This window comes from Mobula birostris, chromosome 24, assembly GCF_030028105.1.
Source record: "Mobula birostris isolate sMobBir1 chromosome 24, sMobBir1.hap1, whole genome shotgun sequence".
In the NCBI taxonomy this organism is placed as follows: Eukaryota; Metazoa; Chordata; class Chondrichthyes; order Myliobatiformes; family Myliobatidae; genus Mobula; species Mobula birostris.
The window spans coordinates 1,063,694-1,079,954 of record NC_092393.1 but is presented as its reverse complement, the minus strand read 5'-3'; the positions used below and the strand labels follow the sequence as shown (position 1 = coordinate 1,079,954).

General features: G+C 42.0%; 1 protein-coding gene across 3 annotated transcripts in view; it reads right to left on the bottom strand.

Annotated features, from left to right (window-relative positions):
- Positions 1-7,742: 7,742 nt before the first annotated feature.
- The window catches only part of xylt2 (xylosyltransferase II), a 312,882-nt gene continuing 304,363 nt past the window's right edge, over positions 7,743-16,261 (bottom strand). For all 3 annotated transcript variants that reach the window (XM_072242003.1, XM_072242005.1, XM_072242004.1), the window contains one exon: positions 7,743-11,557. In XM_072242003.1, coding sequence (XP_072098104.1) covers positions 11,235-11,557 — 323 coding nt within the window. In that variant the 3' untranslated portion in view covers positions 7,743-11,234. The remainder of the gene's footprint in view (positions 11,558-16,261) is intronic.

The following is a 16,261-nucleotide window of genomic DNA, read 5'->3' as shown; positions in this document are numbered from 1 at the left end:
TCCGTCTGGCAGAACTGGTTCTTAACTCAACAATTCTTCCTTCGGCTCCTCCCACTTTCTTCAGACTCGAGAGGAACCATGGGCCCGAGGTACACCTGCCTCTTTAATTGGCAATGTAGAACAGTCTATGTTCCAAACCTACCCTGGTAATGCTCCCCAACTCTTCCTTCACTACATTGATGACTGCATTGGTGCTGCTTCATGCACCTGTGCTGAGCTCATCATTTTCATCAACTTTGCTTCTAACTTTCACCCTGCCCTTATATTCACAGTCCATTTCTACACCTCCCTCCCCTTTCCCAATCTCTGTTTCCATTGCTGGAGACAAACTGTTGACCGACATCTTTTATAAATCTATCGATTCCCACAGTTATCTTTACTGTACCTCTTCCCACCCTGCCTCCTGTAAAAATGCCACTCCCTTGTTCAGTTCCCCTGTCTCTGCTGCATCTGTTCCCAGGGTGCAGCTTTCCTTTTTGGGACATTAGAGATGTCCTCCTTCTTCAAGGAACAGTTTCCTTTCCTTCACCATTGACACTGGTTTACCCGTATCGCCTTCATTTCCTGAATATGCAAACTCGCTCCATCTTCCTATCGCCTGAACAATCATAAGTTCTTCTTGTCCTTACCTACCACCCCATGATCCTCTGCATCCAACACATCATCCTTCCAACTTCTGCAATCAAACATAAGCAATCCTACCACCAAACATATGTTTATCTCCTCCTCTCTCTCTGCTTCCCGCAAAGATCGGTCCCTCTGTGGTGCCCTTGCCCATTCATCCCACCCCACAAATATCCCTCCCGGCACTTATCCCTGCAAGCAGCAATTTGCTACACTTGCCCGTTCACCTCCTCCCTTCCCTCCATTCAGGGACCCAGGCAGTTCTTACAGGTGAGGCAACACTTCACTTGTAAATCTGCTGGGGTCATCTATTGCATCAGGTGCTCCTGAAGCAGCCTCCTCTACGTTGATGAGATCCATCATAAATTAGGCAAAGTGCTCCATTGAGAACCTCCGCTCCATCTGCTAAAAGTGGAAATTCCCAGTATCCAAACATATTAATTCCGATTCTCATTCTCGTTCCAACACATCAGTCCATGGCCTCCTCTTGTGCTAAGATGAAGCCACCTTCTGGGTGGCTTCATTTTAGCAGCTTATATTCCCTCTGGGTAGCCTCCAACCTGATGGCACGAATATCGATTTCTCCTTCTGGTTAAAAAATGTTCCCTCCTCCCTCTTCTCTTCCCATCTCTGCCCTCTTACCTCTTCTCACTTGCCTATCGTCTCCCCTGGTGCCCTTCTTCCTTCCTTTTATCGTCCTCTCTCCTTTACTATCAAATTCCTTCCTCTCCAGCTCTTTCTATCTCCTCCCACCTGGCTTCCTCTATCACCTTCCAGCTATCCTCCTTCCCCATCCACCACCTTTTTATTCTATCATCTTCCCCCTTCCTTTCCAGTTCTGAAACGCCGACTGTTCGTTCATTTCCATAGATGCTGCTTGACGTGCTGAATTCTGCCAGCATTTTGTGTATTCTGCTTTAAATGTTTATTTTCCTTTTATATCATCTCAATGTGTACTTAAGAATGTATAAATAATTGTAGTTTTATACATATAAAAAAATGGAAAAGGTTATATGTGTGAAAAAAGTACATGATATTTGTGAATTCCTTATCCAAATAAAAATAAAATTAAAAAAAAAATTTCCAACATCTGCAGACCTTCTCGTGTTTAAAACTTTAGATGTCTCCAAAAATCTGCTGCTATTGTAAGTAAGCATTTTTTCAGAATATTTTTGTACGAATAAACACCACCTACGTGCTCCTTTCAGGTGCACACTTTCAGCATATATAGAACTAGTTATAAACCTGTTAGCAATGCATCAAGATTTTGTGAAGCAATTTGTATCAAAAAACAATCAACTTGTAATAAATGTAAAAATTAGAACATTTCTGTCTTTGCTTAACATTGGCTTCACCGAACCCAAAGGCATTAATTCAGAACTCACCTCTTTCCAACAGTGAATCAGCCCACTGGTCCAGTCTCATTATATTCACCAATACCAATCCAACAGAAACACACATAGCAAATTCATTCATTTACTAAATTAGAGCAGTTTCTCTCTCACATCCATAATCCATTCCTCACACCATCCAAATATAGCTCAGCTCTAACATTCCTTAACTCCAGCTGGAGTTGGACTTGGATGATACGACTTCTGAGCAAGTGGTTACACCCAGAGTGCAGAATTTGGGGAGTAGATGGGTGAACATTGAGAGGGGTAAAGGGAGAAGGAAGTCAGTGCAGGGTCCCCCTGTGGCCATTCCCCTCAGCAACAGGTAGACCCCTGAGGGGGATGGACTGTCTGGGCAAAGCAGCAGCAGCCAGACCAATAGCAGTGTGGTCAGCTCTGAGCCTCAGAAGCGTAGGGTGAAGTCAGGCAGAGCAATAGTCATAGGGGACTCAATAGTTAGGGGGAACAGATAGATTCTGTGGCAGTAAAAGGGACACCAGGATAGTGTGTTGCCTCCCAGGTGCTGGGGTCCAGGATGCCTCTGAGCCGTGCTGAATGTTCTTGAAGGGGAGGGTCAGCAACCAGAGTAAGTTTAGGGAGTTAGGAAGGAGGCTGAAGAGTAGGACCTCCAAGGTGGTAATCTCTGGATTACTCCCAGTACCACGAGCTCGTGAAGGTCAGAACAAGAAGACAGCTTAGATGAATGAGTGGCTGAGGAGATGATGCAGGGGCCAGGGTTTCAAGTTCTTGGATTATTGGAATCTTTTCTGGGGAAGGAGTGACCTGTACAAGTGGGACGGGTTGCACCTGAACTGGAGGGGAACCAATTTCCTGGGAGGGAGGGTTTAAATTAGATTTGCGGGATGGTGGGAACCGAAGTGAAGAGGCAGAGGATGGGGCGGTTGGCGCACAAATAGTGACAGCTTGTAGGGAGTTTGTGAGGAAGGATAGGCAGATGATAGAGCAAAGAAGCACTCAGCCAGATGGTTTGAGATGTGTCTATTTTAATGCAACTAGTATGATAAATAAGGCAGATGAAATTAGAGCGTGGATCAATACATGGAACTACGATGTTGTGGCTATTTCAGAGACTTGGAAGACTCAGGAGCAGGAATGACTGCTGAGTGTGCCAGGCTTTAGATGTTTCAAAAAGGACAGGGAGGGAGGCAAAAGAGGCGGGGGAGTGGCACTGCTAATCAGAGATAGTATCACGGCTGCAGAAAAGGAAGAAGTCATGGAGGGATTGACTCCCAAGTCATCGTGGGTGGATGTCAGAAACAGGCAATAACTCTACTGGGTGTTTTTTATAGACCCCCTTCATTAGTAACTGAGACATCAAGGAGCAGCTGGGAGGCAGATTCTGGAACGGTGTAATAATGATAGAGTTGTTGTGATGGGTAATTTTAATTCCCTAATATTGACTGGCATCTCCTTAAAGCAAGGTGTTTAGATGGGGTGGGGTTTGTTAGGTGTGTTCAGGAAGGTTTCCTGACACAATATGTAGATAAGTTATTAGAGGACAGGCTGTACTTGATCTGGTTTTGGGAAATGAACCTGGTCAGGTGTCAGATCTCTCTGCGGGAGAGCACTTTTGGAGGTAGTGATCACAATTCTATCTCCTTCACCATAGCACTGGAGAGGGATAGGAGCAGACAATTTGAGAAAACATTTAATTGGGGTGGGGGAAATATCATGCTATTAGGCAGGAACTGGGAAACATAAATTCGGAGCAGATTTTCTCAGGGAAATGCAGGAAACATTTGCATGGCGTTCTGTATAGGTATGTTCCATTGAGGCAGGGAAAGTATGGTAGGGTAAAAGAACCATAGTGTACAAAGGATATAGAAAATCTAGTTATGAAGAAAAAAGGTTTTGAAAGGTTCAAGAAACTAGGTACTGTTAGAGCTCGAGAAAATTACAAGAGTGCCAGGAAGGAGCCCAAGAATGAAAATGAAATTAGGAGAGCTAGAAGGAGCCATGAGAAGCCTTGGCAAGCAGAATTAAGGAAAATCCCAAGGCATTCTACAAGTATGTGAAGAGCAAGAGGGTGAGCTGTGTGAGAATAGGACCAATCAGGAGTGAGAGTGAAGAGACTGCGGATGCATTAGTAGTGACCTTTCAAGAATCATTAGATTTTGGAATGGTTCCAGAGGACTGCAAAATTGCAAATGTTACTCTACTTTTTGAGAGGGAGGCAGAAAAAAAAGAAAATGTAGGCCAGTTAGCCTGACTTCAGTGGTTGGGAAGATATTGCTGTCCATAATTAAGGATGAGGTTTCAGAATACTTGGAAGCACATGATAAAATAAGTCAAAAGTCAGCATGATTTACTTAAGGGGAAATCTTGCCTGATAAATCTATTGTAATTCTTTGTGGAGATAAACAGACAGGGTAGACAAAAGAGAGTCGGGAATTTCACTTAGATTTTCAGAAGGCCTTTGACAAGGTGCCACACATGAGGATGCTTAAGAATCCATGGTATTAATTGGTTAACTGGCATGAGGCAAGGAGTGGGAATAAAGAGGGCCTTTTCTAGTTGGCTGCCAATGACTAGTGGAGTGCCACAGGTGTAGGGACTGTTTCTTCTTACATTATATGGCAATGATTTGGATGAGCATTTTGGGGCTCCTAATCAAAGAAAAGGAGTGCGGCATTGGCGAGGGTCCATGGAGGTTCAAAAGAATGAAAGGGTTAACATATGAGAAGCATTTGACGGCACTGGGCCTGTACTTGCTGGAATTTAAAAGAATGAGAGGGGGATCTCATTGAAACCTATCAAAGGTTGAAAGGCCTAGATAGAGTAGATGCAGAGTGGATTTTTCCTGTAGTTGGGGAGTCTACAACCAGAGGCACGGCCTCAGAATAGACAGATGTTCATTGAGAATGGAGATGATGAGGAACTTTTTTAGTCTGAGGGTGGTGAATTTGTCGAATTCATTGCCAAAGATGGCTGTGGAGGCCAAGTCATTGAATATATTTAATGCAGAGGTTGAAAGGTCCTTGATTAGTCAGGGTGTCAAAGCTTACATACATGGAAAAGGCAGGAGACTGGGGTTGATTGTGGTGGAATGGCAGAGCAGACTCAATGGGCTGAATAGCCTAATTCTGCTCCGAAGTTTTATGGTTCCATTTCATCCAGCACCATCTAATCTCATTCCATCAACAGCTTCTTTCAACAATATATCATTTTAGTATAGTTTCATTCTATCATTTCGTCAGATTTGAGCACCATCCCATTGCTGGACCAGCATCATCTGATCTCATCTCAGCGGGATCACATTCACTGTGCACTTGAATAACATATCCTTTCAGCATCATCTTACAAACAACATTTCAAGGTCACCTCACTCCAGCAACATCTCCTTCTAAGGCTACCTCAGTTTACCCTAGCATAATCTGATTATACCATATATCCAGTAACATAATCCTATCCCAGGACCACTGCATGTTATCCTATACCATTTGCAACTAATCACATCACAGCACCATTCCATCTCATTTCTGCATCACTTTCTTTTACAACCATCTCATTACATTCCATCACTTTATCCAGCAACATCTCAAATGTTCAGGTACAACCTCAGTTCAGCACTCACCAATCCTACCTCTTCTCATTCCAACAGCACCAGTACCCTGGTTGCAACACCATCCTATTTCATTCCAAAGCATTTTCAACTTAGCAACATTTTGTCCAGCATTTCTTCACATTCCAGAAGAATCTCAATTTCAGCATCAACCCTTTTATTACATCAACATCTCAACACATTCCAATGCAAGATCGTAAGGAATATTACCCGGATTGGTTCAAGCTAGGAGAAAAGACATCCCTGATATAACATAGGCACCACTGAAATCTGGAATGTTACTTCTGTATGGAAGCAAGCACGAGATCCTCATTTGTGAATTCACGTTGACATCATTATCTACAGCAATGTACCTATGGGCATTTCTATACTATGTACAGGATGTATGTCCTCATGAAGGGTCTCAGCTGAAACGTCGACTGTTTACGCTTTTCCATAGATGCTGCTTGGCCTGCTGAGTTCCTGCAGCATTTTGTGTGTGTTGCTTGGATTTCCTCTTGTATGTACAGGAATCTGGGCATGCACAGATCAATGAAGATGGCAAACAAGAAAATAATAAAATTATACAGGGCATAAAATTCAAGAACTTATATCAAACTGCTCAAACACCTGGTTAAGCTGCAGCTAGATAACGGTTTCCAATTCCAGTCACTGAATGCTGGAAAGTAGCCCCTTAAGGCTTGATTTAAAGGAATGGGCTATGCATTGAGGGTTTTGGTATGTGAATGAACCGGTGAAGCTGATGTTGCTTGCATTAAAATGCAGTTTGAAAGCTGATTTGATACAAATTCTCAAAAATTGGGGTGGCATGGTAGTGCGGTGGTTAGCAAAATGCTCTACAGTATCAGTGACCCAGATTCAACACCCGCTGTTGCCTGAGGAGTTTGTGTGCTCCTCCCCGCCATTGTGTGGGTTTCTTCCCACGGTCCAAAGATGCACTGATTATTAGGTTAATTGGTCACTGTAAATTGTCCCATGATTAGGCTAGGTTTGCTGGGTGCAGGGCTGGAAGGGCCTATTCCGTGTTATACCTCAATAAATAACTAAATAAAAATCATCAAGCATGCAGACAGTGAAAGAAGACAAAATGACAAAGTCATCAGAAAAATTGTAGGGGAACTGGGCCTTTAGCCCAAAAGCCCACAGCAAGTATCTAAGCATGCACTCACACTAATCCTACACCCATCCAAGTTATACTCCCATATTCCCTTCAATTCCCTATAGATACTAACATTTACTTATACACCAGAGACCATTTAATGTACTTGCCTGTTTGTCTTTGGGCTGTAGGAAGAAACTTGTACAATCACAGAATGAATGTGTAATCTCCACACAACAGCATTGGATCAAACTGCCCGAACCATCGACACTACCCTTTCCCATTGATGCTGCCTGGCCTGCTGAGTTCCTCCAGCATTTTGTGTGCGTTGCTTGGATTGAACCTGGAGTGCTGGATCCGTGACACAGTAGTTCTATCAACTGTAACACTGCTGTGCCCTTTTATCTGAATTTACATGATAATCACGATCTTAAAGCTACTCTTTGAAAAGTTGGTGGATACTGTTTCAATTGAGAATTTCTAAAGGGAATTAATTTGGGAATGGGTCAAGTAGATTGTTCCAATAAATTGTATGGGAGTGATACACTAAGTGACCTTGTTCTATGATAACAACTATATCAGCAGCACATTCAAGACTTCCTCTAGACCTGACTCAGGGGTTCTTCTCTTGGTCTAGATTCACAATATTCATTCTTCACTTTTTAGTAATTTCCTGAAGAATGACAGATGTCCACAGCCTGGTTAGATTAACAACTCCAGAGGGATCTGCCATGGAAGCAGGTGGTAAATGGATCAGACTGATCATCGTCCAGTGTTATGAATATTTTCAACCTGATGAATTTACAGGAGAGTCAGCAAAGAAGAGTACACTTTCTCTCATGCGGAGTGATTTCCATTTCTGTCTTCAACAAAACAGACAGATCCCTGTTAATTGAAGGCGGAACGAGGCTGGTGAAGGATAGTAATACACAGGCCAATACAAATGTGAAGATTCTATAATACAGAAGAGTCACACTTTCCAGCATTTGACAGCAAGATTTATGGATTCTCACACAACCTGATACCAAAATAACATTTAGTGACTGATATGGTATATATTTTATTGTTCAAAAATATGAATTATCCATTTCCTTGAAAAATTCAAAATGATGTATAGGAGTAAGGTACAGTTGTTGACAACTGAGAAGGGCAGATGTTCAGTCACATATGACTGGAGCTATAGTTGCATAGCAAACAAAACTATACATGATGTATAAATATTTTATGTAACAAAGCCTTTGCCAGCAATACAAATTGTCCAAGTAAACATGAATAGAAAAATCAAAACGGCAGGTAGACAAACTCTTTTAAACATGGAGCTGGGGTTGTGAGGTGAGCCTTGGGCAGTGGTTTACAACTCTTGCTGCACTGATAGAGGAGGTATTATCAATTCCTCCATTTCACAAATGAAAATGAGTTTTATTGCACAGTAAAGAGTATTTAAAACAATTTGTTTCTTTAGTGGGATATGCTCATAAAGTGCTAATGCCCTCCTGGTAAAGAATGAAACAAAATGAGGAGGAGGGTACTTTCAGCCCATTGTCAATGTGCTGTTGCCTTACCAGACCTCTCCATTTAGTTTCACTGCCACTTCTTCTCCCAGACTTGCAACTTGCTCTATTAAAGTTTCATTTGTTGAATCTGCTTCAGCCCCTTGGTCAAGTCGTGCCTTCCTCTCAGTCAAGAAAAAAAAATACCCTCATCTCCCATTTGCTTTTGCCAATGCCCCCAGAACCTGTACTTTGCATAATTAGCCATATGTAATATGGCATTCTCTGCCATTTAACCATGGAATTTGCAGCTGAACCTTGTCTGAAGCCCATATTGGCTGGTCTACTTCCTCCATTAACTTCGGCTAACAAAATAACTGGATTTCATACATAATCCTTTGCAACTTCCAGCATAAATGATCAGGTCAAATAAAAGTAAGTTCCTTATTCATTAGTCCTGACGAAGGGTCTCGGCCTGAAACGTCAACTGCACCTCTTCCTACAGATGCTGCCTGGCCTGCTGCGTTCACCAGCAACTTTGATGTGTGTTGCTTGAATTTCCAGCATCTGCAGAATTCCTGTTGTTTCCTTATTCATTTCTTACTTTATCTGTAAATTAATAATCTCATTCAGGGTGGCTGAGTAAGAGTAGAAAAGAAACCATACCCATTTGTTCTGTTGGAAAGGGCTTTGTTGTTTATCTGACCTGACCTGTTTCTTGTGTTGGATGTGTTTGATGGGAGAGTGTAGAGAAAATTCATTTTGTATCTGATGTCTGTTACACATACACTGGCAGGGGTTGACAGCTGACTTGCTTTGTACATGACAGATGGAGCATCTACACAGGCATCGGTTGATGGGAGAGTGTAGAAGATAGTGTAGACAATGTAGAATATAGTACAGATTTATCTGGCCCATGAAAAATCATTGACTTAAAACAAACTCCATTTCCTTACAATAGCTGCTGCCCAACCTGCTAAGCATTTCCAACAACTTTGTTTCTTGTTCAGATTTTCAAAGTCTGAGGAATTTTGTATTTGTAATATATGCTATATCTTCCAAGAGGTTTTTTATTTATTTGCTTCTGAAGATCTGGAATGGCCAGCATTAGTTACCCACCCGTAACCACATCCGTGAAGGTGCTGATGAGCGCTGCCTTTTTGAACTGTTATAGTTGAACTGCTGAAGGTGCTGCCAAGATACCTCTAAGGAGTGAATTCCATTGCTTAGTTCCAGTGATGTTGATAGGACAGTGATCTATTGCTTAAGATAGGGTGGGTTGTAATTTGGAAGAGAACATGTTGCCGGTGAAAATGAAATTACAGATTTTGAAGATGATTATTTCTGTTGCTGCTGGTCATCCATCATTATAAATGCCTGGTTTTGAGCTGCCAGGTCTGTTCTCAGTTCATTCATTAAGCACACTACTCTGACTGGCAATACAATGGCAGGTATTTTAAATGTGAAGTCCTGTAGTCTCCGACCAGTATTCTCTTCGATAATTGTCTCTGCCACAGATAAATTGGCAAGGATGAGGTCAAGTAGATTTTCCCTTAATGGTTTTCTTATTACCCGCTGCACACCCAGTCCAGCAGCTGTGCCCTTCCGGACTCATTCAGCACACTTAGTGTTAATGCTACTGCCACTCTGGGTGTTGGGCCCAGAGCAACTTTTGTGCCTCTTCCAAGTACTGTCCAACATGTTGAGGAAGAATCACTAACTGGCAGAACCAGGTGCTGGGGCTTGATAGGGTCAGAGTCAATACTGAGGACTCCCAGATCTACTGCCTACCATGGCGCCCGTCTGGTGGGTATGTCCTGTTCCAGTGGATTACGATAGGCAAATTGTCTTTAAGATATTGACAGGCACATCAACTACTTGACTTGTACTAAGGAATTTCTTTGTCCTGTGAGAGTTTGGTGTCCGGGTCAACGCTGGATACATGCTTTTATTCTTTCTAATTGTTACGGTGAAGTGAGTGACATACCAGGACATTTAAGAGCCAACCACTTCAGGATTTCTGGAGTTTTTTATTGGACTTAACATACATCTTCTGAAAGGTATTATTGAACAAGATGAGCTTTTGCAATAATCTGTAGTTTTGCAATTAAAGTTTAATTTAAAGTTTAGTATAATTCGCAGAGATAGGATTTTAACTCTAGTGTCTGGGTTGTCTATCCATTGCCACCACTGTGAGTATTTGATGAAGCACTGTTGTAGGTGTTACACATTTTATCTAAACCTTGTGTTGCCGTGCTGTGGGACAGTTAAGGGTCGCCTGAGGAGACTGCGAGGGAGTCTCACACAGCATCAGTAGACAGAGGAAGCTTTACTCTAGGGTTGAACTCTGATGTACCTGCTCTGGACATGATTGAGGCTAACACTTAAGGCCTGAAATGGAAAATGATTCCTAGCCCCTCAATGGGGTCCATACTGATGATGAGTACAAACTGATGACAAAATGTTGTTAAAACATATGTCTTTATTATTCAGAGTTCTGAAGTTCAGGCCACATGTAAATAATCTTTAATATCTAAAGTTAGTGATTCTTGTCCTCTCGGGGACAAGCTAATGGCTTCCAAACTAGCAAGTGATTTCATTTCTTTCTATCCAGTATCCACTGAAATTCAGTCACAACTACACAGCAGAAGTGCTGAGGAACAAGGATTTCAAAGGGCAGTTGTATGAAACTGCAAATAATGAGCTCGTCTTCAGATCTGCTCTAAGCCACTCAATCGGGGACCGCTGTCTTTTCACTCCTTTTGCAGCCACATTATGCTGGGGACAGACATGTCAGTGCAATTCCTGCCGGAATTCAGACAGCTGCATTGGACTGGTTGATCCAGGGTACCTGAAGAAAACTGCTTCTCCTTCCCCCAATCCTTGTGTTAAATGTTTGGTCTTTTTAACACACTGAAGTCATTCTTGTATGTACCAGTATCAATCTTGACAAACCACTGGACTGTCACACTAGCCCACAGGTGGGTTTCTTTCCACATGGCTTAGAGTCCTATATGCCCAACTCTCCCCACAACCATCCTCCTTTGCTACCTCAGGCGGCCATCATCTTTTACTGGTCCCAGTTCAGATTTGGGGTCATCAGATAGTGAACTCCAGATCGTTTTTTGACAAGGCTGTAGTGCAGGGCAAAGTGAAGGCTCTACCACACAGGTGTCAGTAGCTGACCAGAACTTGCCCACGCTTTCGTATATCCAGGATTCTAGTTGCTCACCAAAAAGCTGAGAGTTTTGTAGAGCTTCCTTCACAGCCAAGTCTGATGGAGGCAAGTTCAAAATCCCACTGAGGCGCTGGAAGTTCTGGTCCATGTATTCATTATTTGGTGGGCCAGCATGTAGCCACTGGTCTTGTCCTGTATTACAGAAAGAAGAAAAAAAAAGGCTTGTTTTCATTACTAAAATTTTAAATCAGCATCTGCAGAAACTAAACGAAGTCAGGTTCTCCCAGCAATTCTGTCCGCACACAGGCCAGAATCAAGATGTGGTCTAGGGGGGAGCTTCTTGTCAGAGGGCACTTTAAGGATACTGTAAAAGTGATGCCCAAATGCTCTCATCTATGGACATCCTTAAAGAGCACTTAAAGAGTAACAGTAGGGTAGCAAACTATAAGAAGGCCATTTAGAACATTTCTGTTTCTGAGATCTTGCTGAGTACAATTTGCTTCTGTATATTATGGTACTAAAAATACTTTATTAGCTGAAAAGTACCTTGCCATGTTCTGTCACAAAGAAGTACCAAATAAAAGGTGTTTCTATTTTAAGTATGGTGTAGGAGAAATTATAATGGGCAAACATTCCATACTTAGTTTGGTAATAGGATGCAGAGGGTAATGGTAGAGGGTTTCTATTCTGATTGGAATCTATGACCAGTGATAGACCAAAGGTACTGTGCTGGGTTCTTTGTTTGTAATATACATAAATAACTTGGATGAGAATATTTGCGATCTGATAACATTGCTGATTACACATAAATTGCTGGAGTTGCAGATGCCAAGGATGGTTGAACTAGGATATAGATCAGTTGGAAAGTTGGGCTGTGCAGTGGCAGATGGAATTTAACACAAACAAGTACAAAGTAATATGTAAACAACAGGAATTCTGCAGTTAGTCCTGACGAAGGGTCTTGGCCTGAAACATCGACTGCACCTCTTCCTACAGATGCTGCCTGGCCTGCTGCGTTCACCAGCAACTTTGATGTGTGTTACAAAGTAATATGTTTTGGGTTGTCTAATACAGGCTGTACATACACCATACATGGTAGGGATTTAGAAGCATTGATATAGAGGCACCTTGGGATACAGGTTCATAGCCCCTTGCAAATGGCAACATAGTGAAAAACGCTGCTTTCATAGACAGGGGTCTTCCGTTTAAGAGTCGGGCATCATGACAGCTTGGAATAGTGTGTGCAGCTCTTGGTCACCATATATAAAAGATGCAGTGGTGCTGGGAAGAATGCATAATGATAATTGGAATGGAGGACATTATTTAGAAGGAGAAAATGAATAGACTAAGATTGTTTCCATTGAACAGCAAGGACTGAGGGGTGACCTTATATAGAACATTACAGCACAGTCTGGCCCTTCAGACCATGACATTGTGCCAACCCTTTAACCTACTCTGAGATCAATCTAACCCCTCCCACCTACATACCCCATGTGCTCACTTATGATATTATGACTCTAGGAGCCTTTGGCTTAGTCATAGTCATACAGCACTACAGCACAGCTATGTGCGCTTCAGCCTACCTAGACTATGCTGAACTGTTATTCTTCCTCGTCCCATAGCCCTCCACATCCCTCCCATCCATGAACTTATCAACTGCTCATAAATGTTGCAACTAAAACTGCATTCACCACTTCTGCTGGCAGCTCGTTCCATATTTGCTGCACTCTGAGTGAGGACATTCCCCCTCAAGTTCCCCTTATCTAAACCTTCAAACTAAACCTATGACCTGTAGTTCTAATCTCACTCAATCTCAATGGGAAAATCCTGCTTGCCAGAACCCTCTCTATAGCCCTCATAATTTTGAATACCTCTATCAAACTCCCCCTCATTCTCCTACATTCCAGGGAATGAAGTTCTAACCTATTCAACCTTTCCCTTTAACTCAGGTCCTCAAGTCCTGGCAACATCCTTGCAAATTTTCTCCATACTCTTTCAATCTTATTGATATCTTTCTTGTACGTACAGTGCCTATAACAAGTATTCACCCCCCTTTGAAGTTTTCATGTTTTATTGTTTTACAACTTTGAATCACAGTGGATTTAATTTGGCTTTTTTGACACTGTTCAATCTAAAAAGACTGTTTCGTGTCAAAGTGAAAACACATCTTTACAAAGTGATCTAAATTAATTACAATTATAAAACACAAAATAATTAATTGCATAACTATTCACCCCCTTCAGGTCAGCGTTTAGTAGATGCACCTTTGGCAGCAATTACAGCTGTGAGTCTGTGTGGATAGGTCTCTAACAGCTTTGCACACCTGGACACTGCAAACTTTTCCCACTCTTCTTTACTAAACTGCTCAAGCTCTGTCAGATTGCATGGGGATCGTGAGTGAACAGCCTTTTTCAAGTCCAGCCACAAATTCTCAATTGGATTGAAGTCTGGATTCTGACTTTGCCTCTCTAGGACATTAACTTTGTCGTTTTTAAGTCATTCCTGTGTAGCTTTGTTTTCATTCTTGGGGTCATTGTCTTGCTGGAAAACAGACTTTCTCCCAAGTCGCAGCTCTCTTGCAGACTGCACCAGGTTTTCCTCCAGAATTTCCCTGTATTTTGCTGCATTCATTTTACCCTCTTCCTTCACAAGCCTTCCAGGGCTTGCTGCAATATGGCCAAAAAGCTTAATTTTGGTTTTATCAGACCATAGAACCTTCTTCCAGGTGACTTCAGAGACTTCCACATGCCTTCTGGTAAACTCCAGCTGAAATTTCATGTGAGTTTTTTCAACAGTGGCTTTCTCTTTGCCACTCTCACATAAAACCACAACTGGTGAAACACCCAGGCAACAGTTGTTGAATGCGCAGTCTCTCCCATCTCAGCCACTGCAGCTTGTAACTCTTCCAGAGTTGTCATAGGTCTCTTAGTGGCCTCCCTAATGCCCCCTTCTTGCAAGGTCCCTCAGTTTTTGAGGTAGGCCTGCTCTGGGCAGATTTACAGCTGTGCCATACTTTTTCCATTTTTTGATGACGGACTTAACTGTTCTCCAAGGGATATTCAGTGACTTGGAAATTTTCTTGTATTCATCTCCTGACTTGTGTTTTTCAATAACCTTTTTGCAGAGGTGCTTGCAGTGTTCTTTCATCTTCATGGTGTAGTTTTTGCCAGGATACTGACTCACCAGCAGTTGGACCGTCCAGATACAGGTGTATTTTTACTACAATCAATTGAAACACCTTGACTGCACACAGATCTCCAAAAATAGATTTCCATGTAACTAATTATGTGTCCTTTAAAACCAGTTGGCTGCACCAGTGATGATTTAGTGTGTCATATTAAAAGAGGCGAATACTTTTACAATCAGCTATTTTGTGTTTCATATTTGCTATCAATTTAGATCATTTTGTAGAGATCTGTTTTTACTTCGACACAAGAGAGTCCTTTTCTGCTGATCAGAGTCAAAAAAGCCAAATTATATCCATTGTGATTCAATGTTGTAAAACAATAAAGCATGAAAACTTCTGGTGGGGCGGTGAATACTTTTTATAGGCACTGTAAGTAGGTGATGAGAACTACACAGAATAATGAAGATTTGGCCTCACTGAAGTCTTATACAACATTCCAACTCCGGTATTTAATACTCTGATTTATGAAGGCCAACATATCAAAAGATCTTTTTATGACCCTAACTACCTGTACCACCACTTTCAAGGAATAATAGTTCTGTATTCCCAGATCTATCTGTTTTACTACACTTCTCAGTACTGTGCAAGTCCTACCCTGGTTTGTCCTCCCATAGTACAACATGTCACATACGTCAGCTGCCTTTTCAACCCACTTTTCCAGCTGGTCCAGATCCTGCTATTAGCCTTCCTCACTGTCCAAATCACCAGCAATCCTGGTGTCATCTATAAATTTGCTGATCCAGTTTACCATAATATCATCCAGTTCATTGATATAGATGACAAAGACATATTCATCAATGATCCATGTGGCACACCACCAGCAACAGGCCTTCAGTTAGAGAGGGAACGATCTACTACCACTCACGGCTTGTCCCACAAAGCCAATTTTGAATCCAATTTACTACCTCATCTTGAACACCAAATGACTAAACCCTCTTGACCAGCCATCCAAGCGAGACTTAAGCCCTGCTAAAGACCACGTAGGCAATATTCACTGCATTTCCCTCATCAACTTTCCTGGTAACTTCATCAAAAATGTATAAGATTCATTAGACATGACGTACCATGAACAAAGCCATTTGACCATCCCTAATCAGCCCCTGTCTATCAGAATACTTGTATATTCAGTCCCTTAAAATACCTTCCAGTAAATTATCCTACTACTGACATCAGACAATAATTTTCTGGCTTATTCTTAAGGCCTTTTTTGAACAACATTAGCCAGTCCTCCAGCATCTCACTCATGGCTGAGCACGTTTTAAATACTTCAGCCAGGGCCCCTGCAATTTCTGCAGTAGCTTGCCACAAGGTCTATAGGGACACTTTGCTAAGCCCTGGGGCTATATCCACTCTAATTTGTCTCAAGACAGCATGCATCCACTCTTCTGTAATCCGCATCTGGTGCATGACCTCACTACCGTTTTGCCTCCGTTGCATAAACTCCGTGTCCATCTCCAAAATAAATACTGATTCAAAAAAATAATTTAAGATCTCTCCCATCTCTTTCAGTCCTCTTTTGTTCCCTGCTCTCGTCTTGCTCTTAATATATTTAGAAGCCCTTGTGATTCTCCTTTGTATTGTCTGTCAGAGCAACCTTATCTTAGCCCTCCTGATTTCCCTCGTGTTCTCTGGCATTTCTTATACTCTGCAAGAGCCTCATTTGTTACTTGCTGCTTATATCTCCTCCTTCTTCTTAACCAGGATCTCAA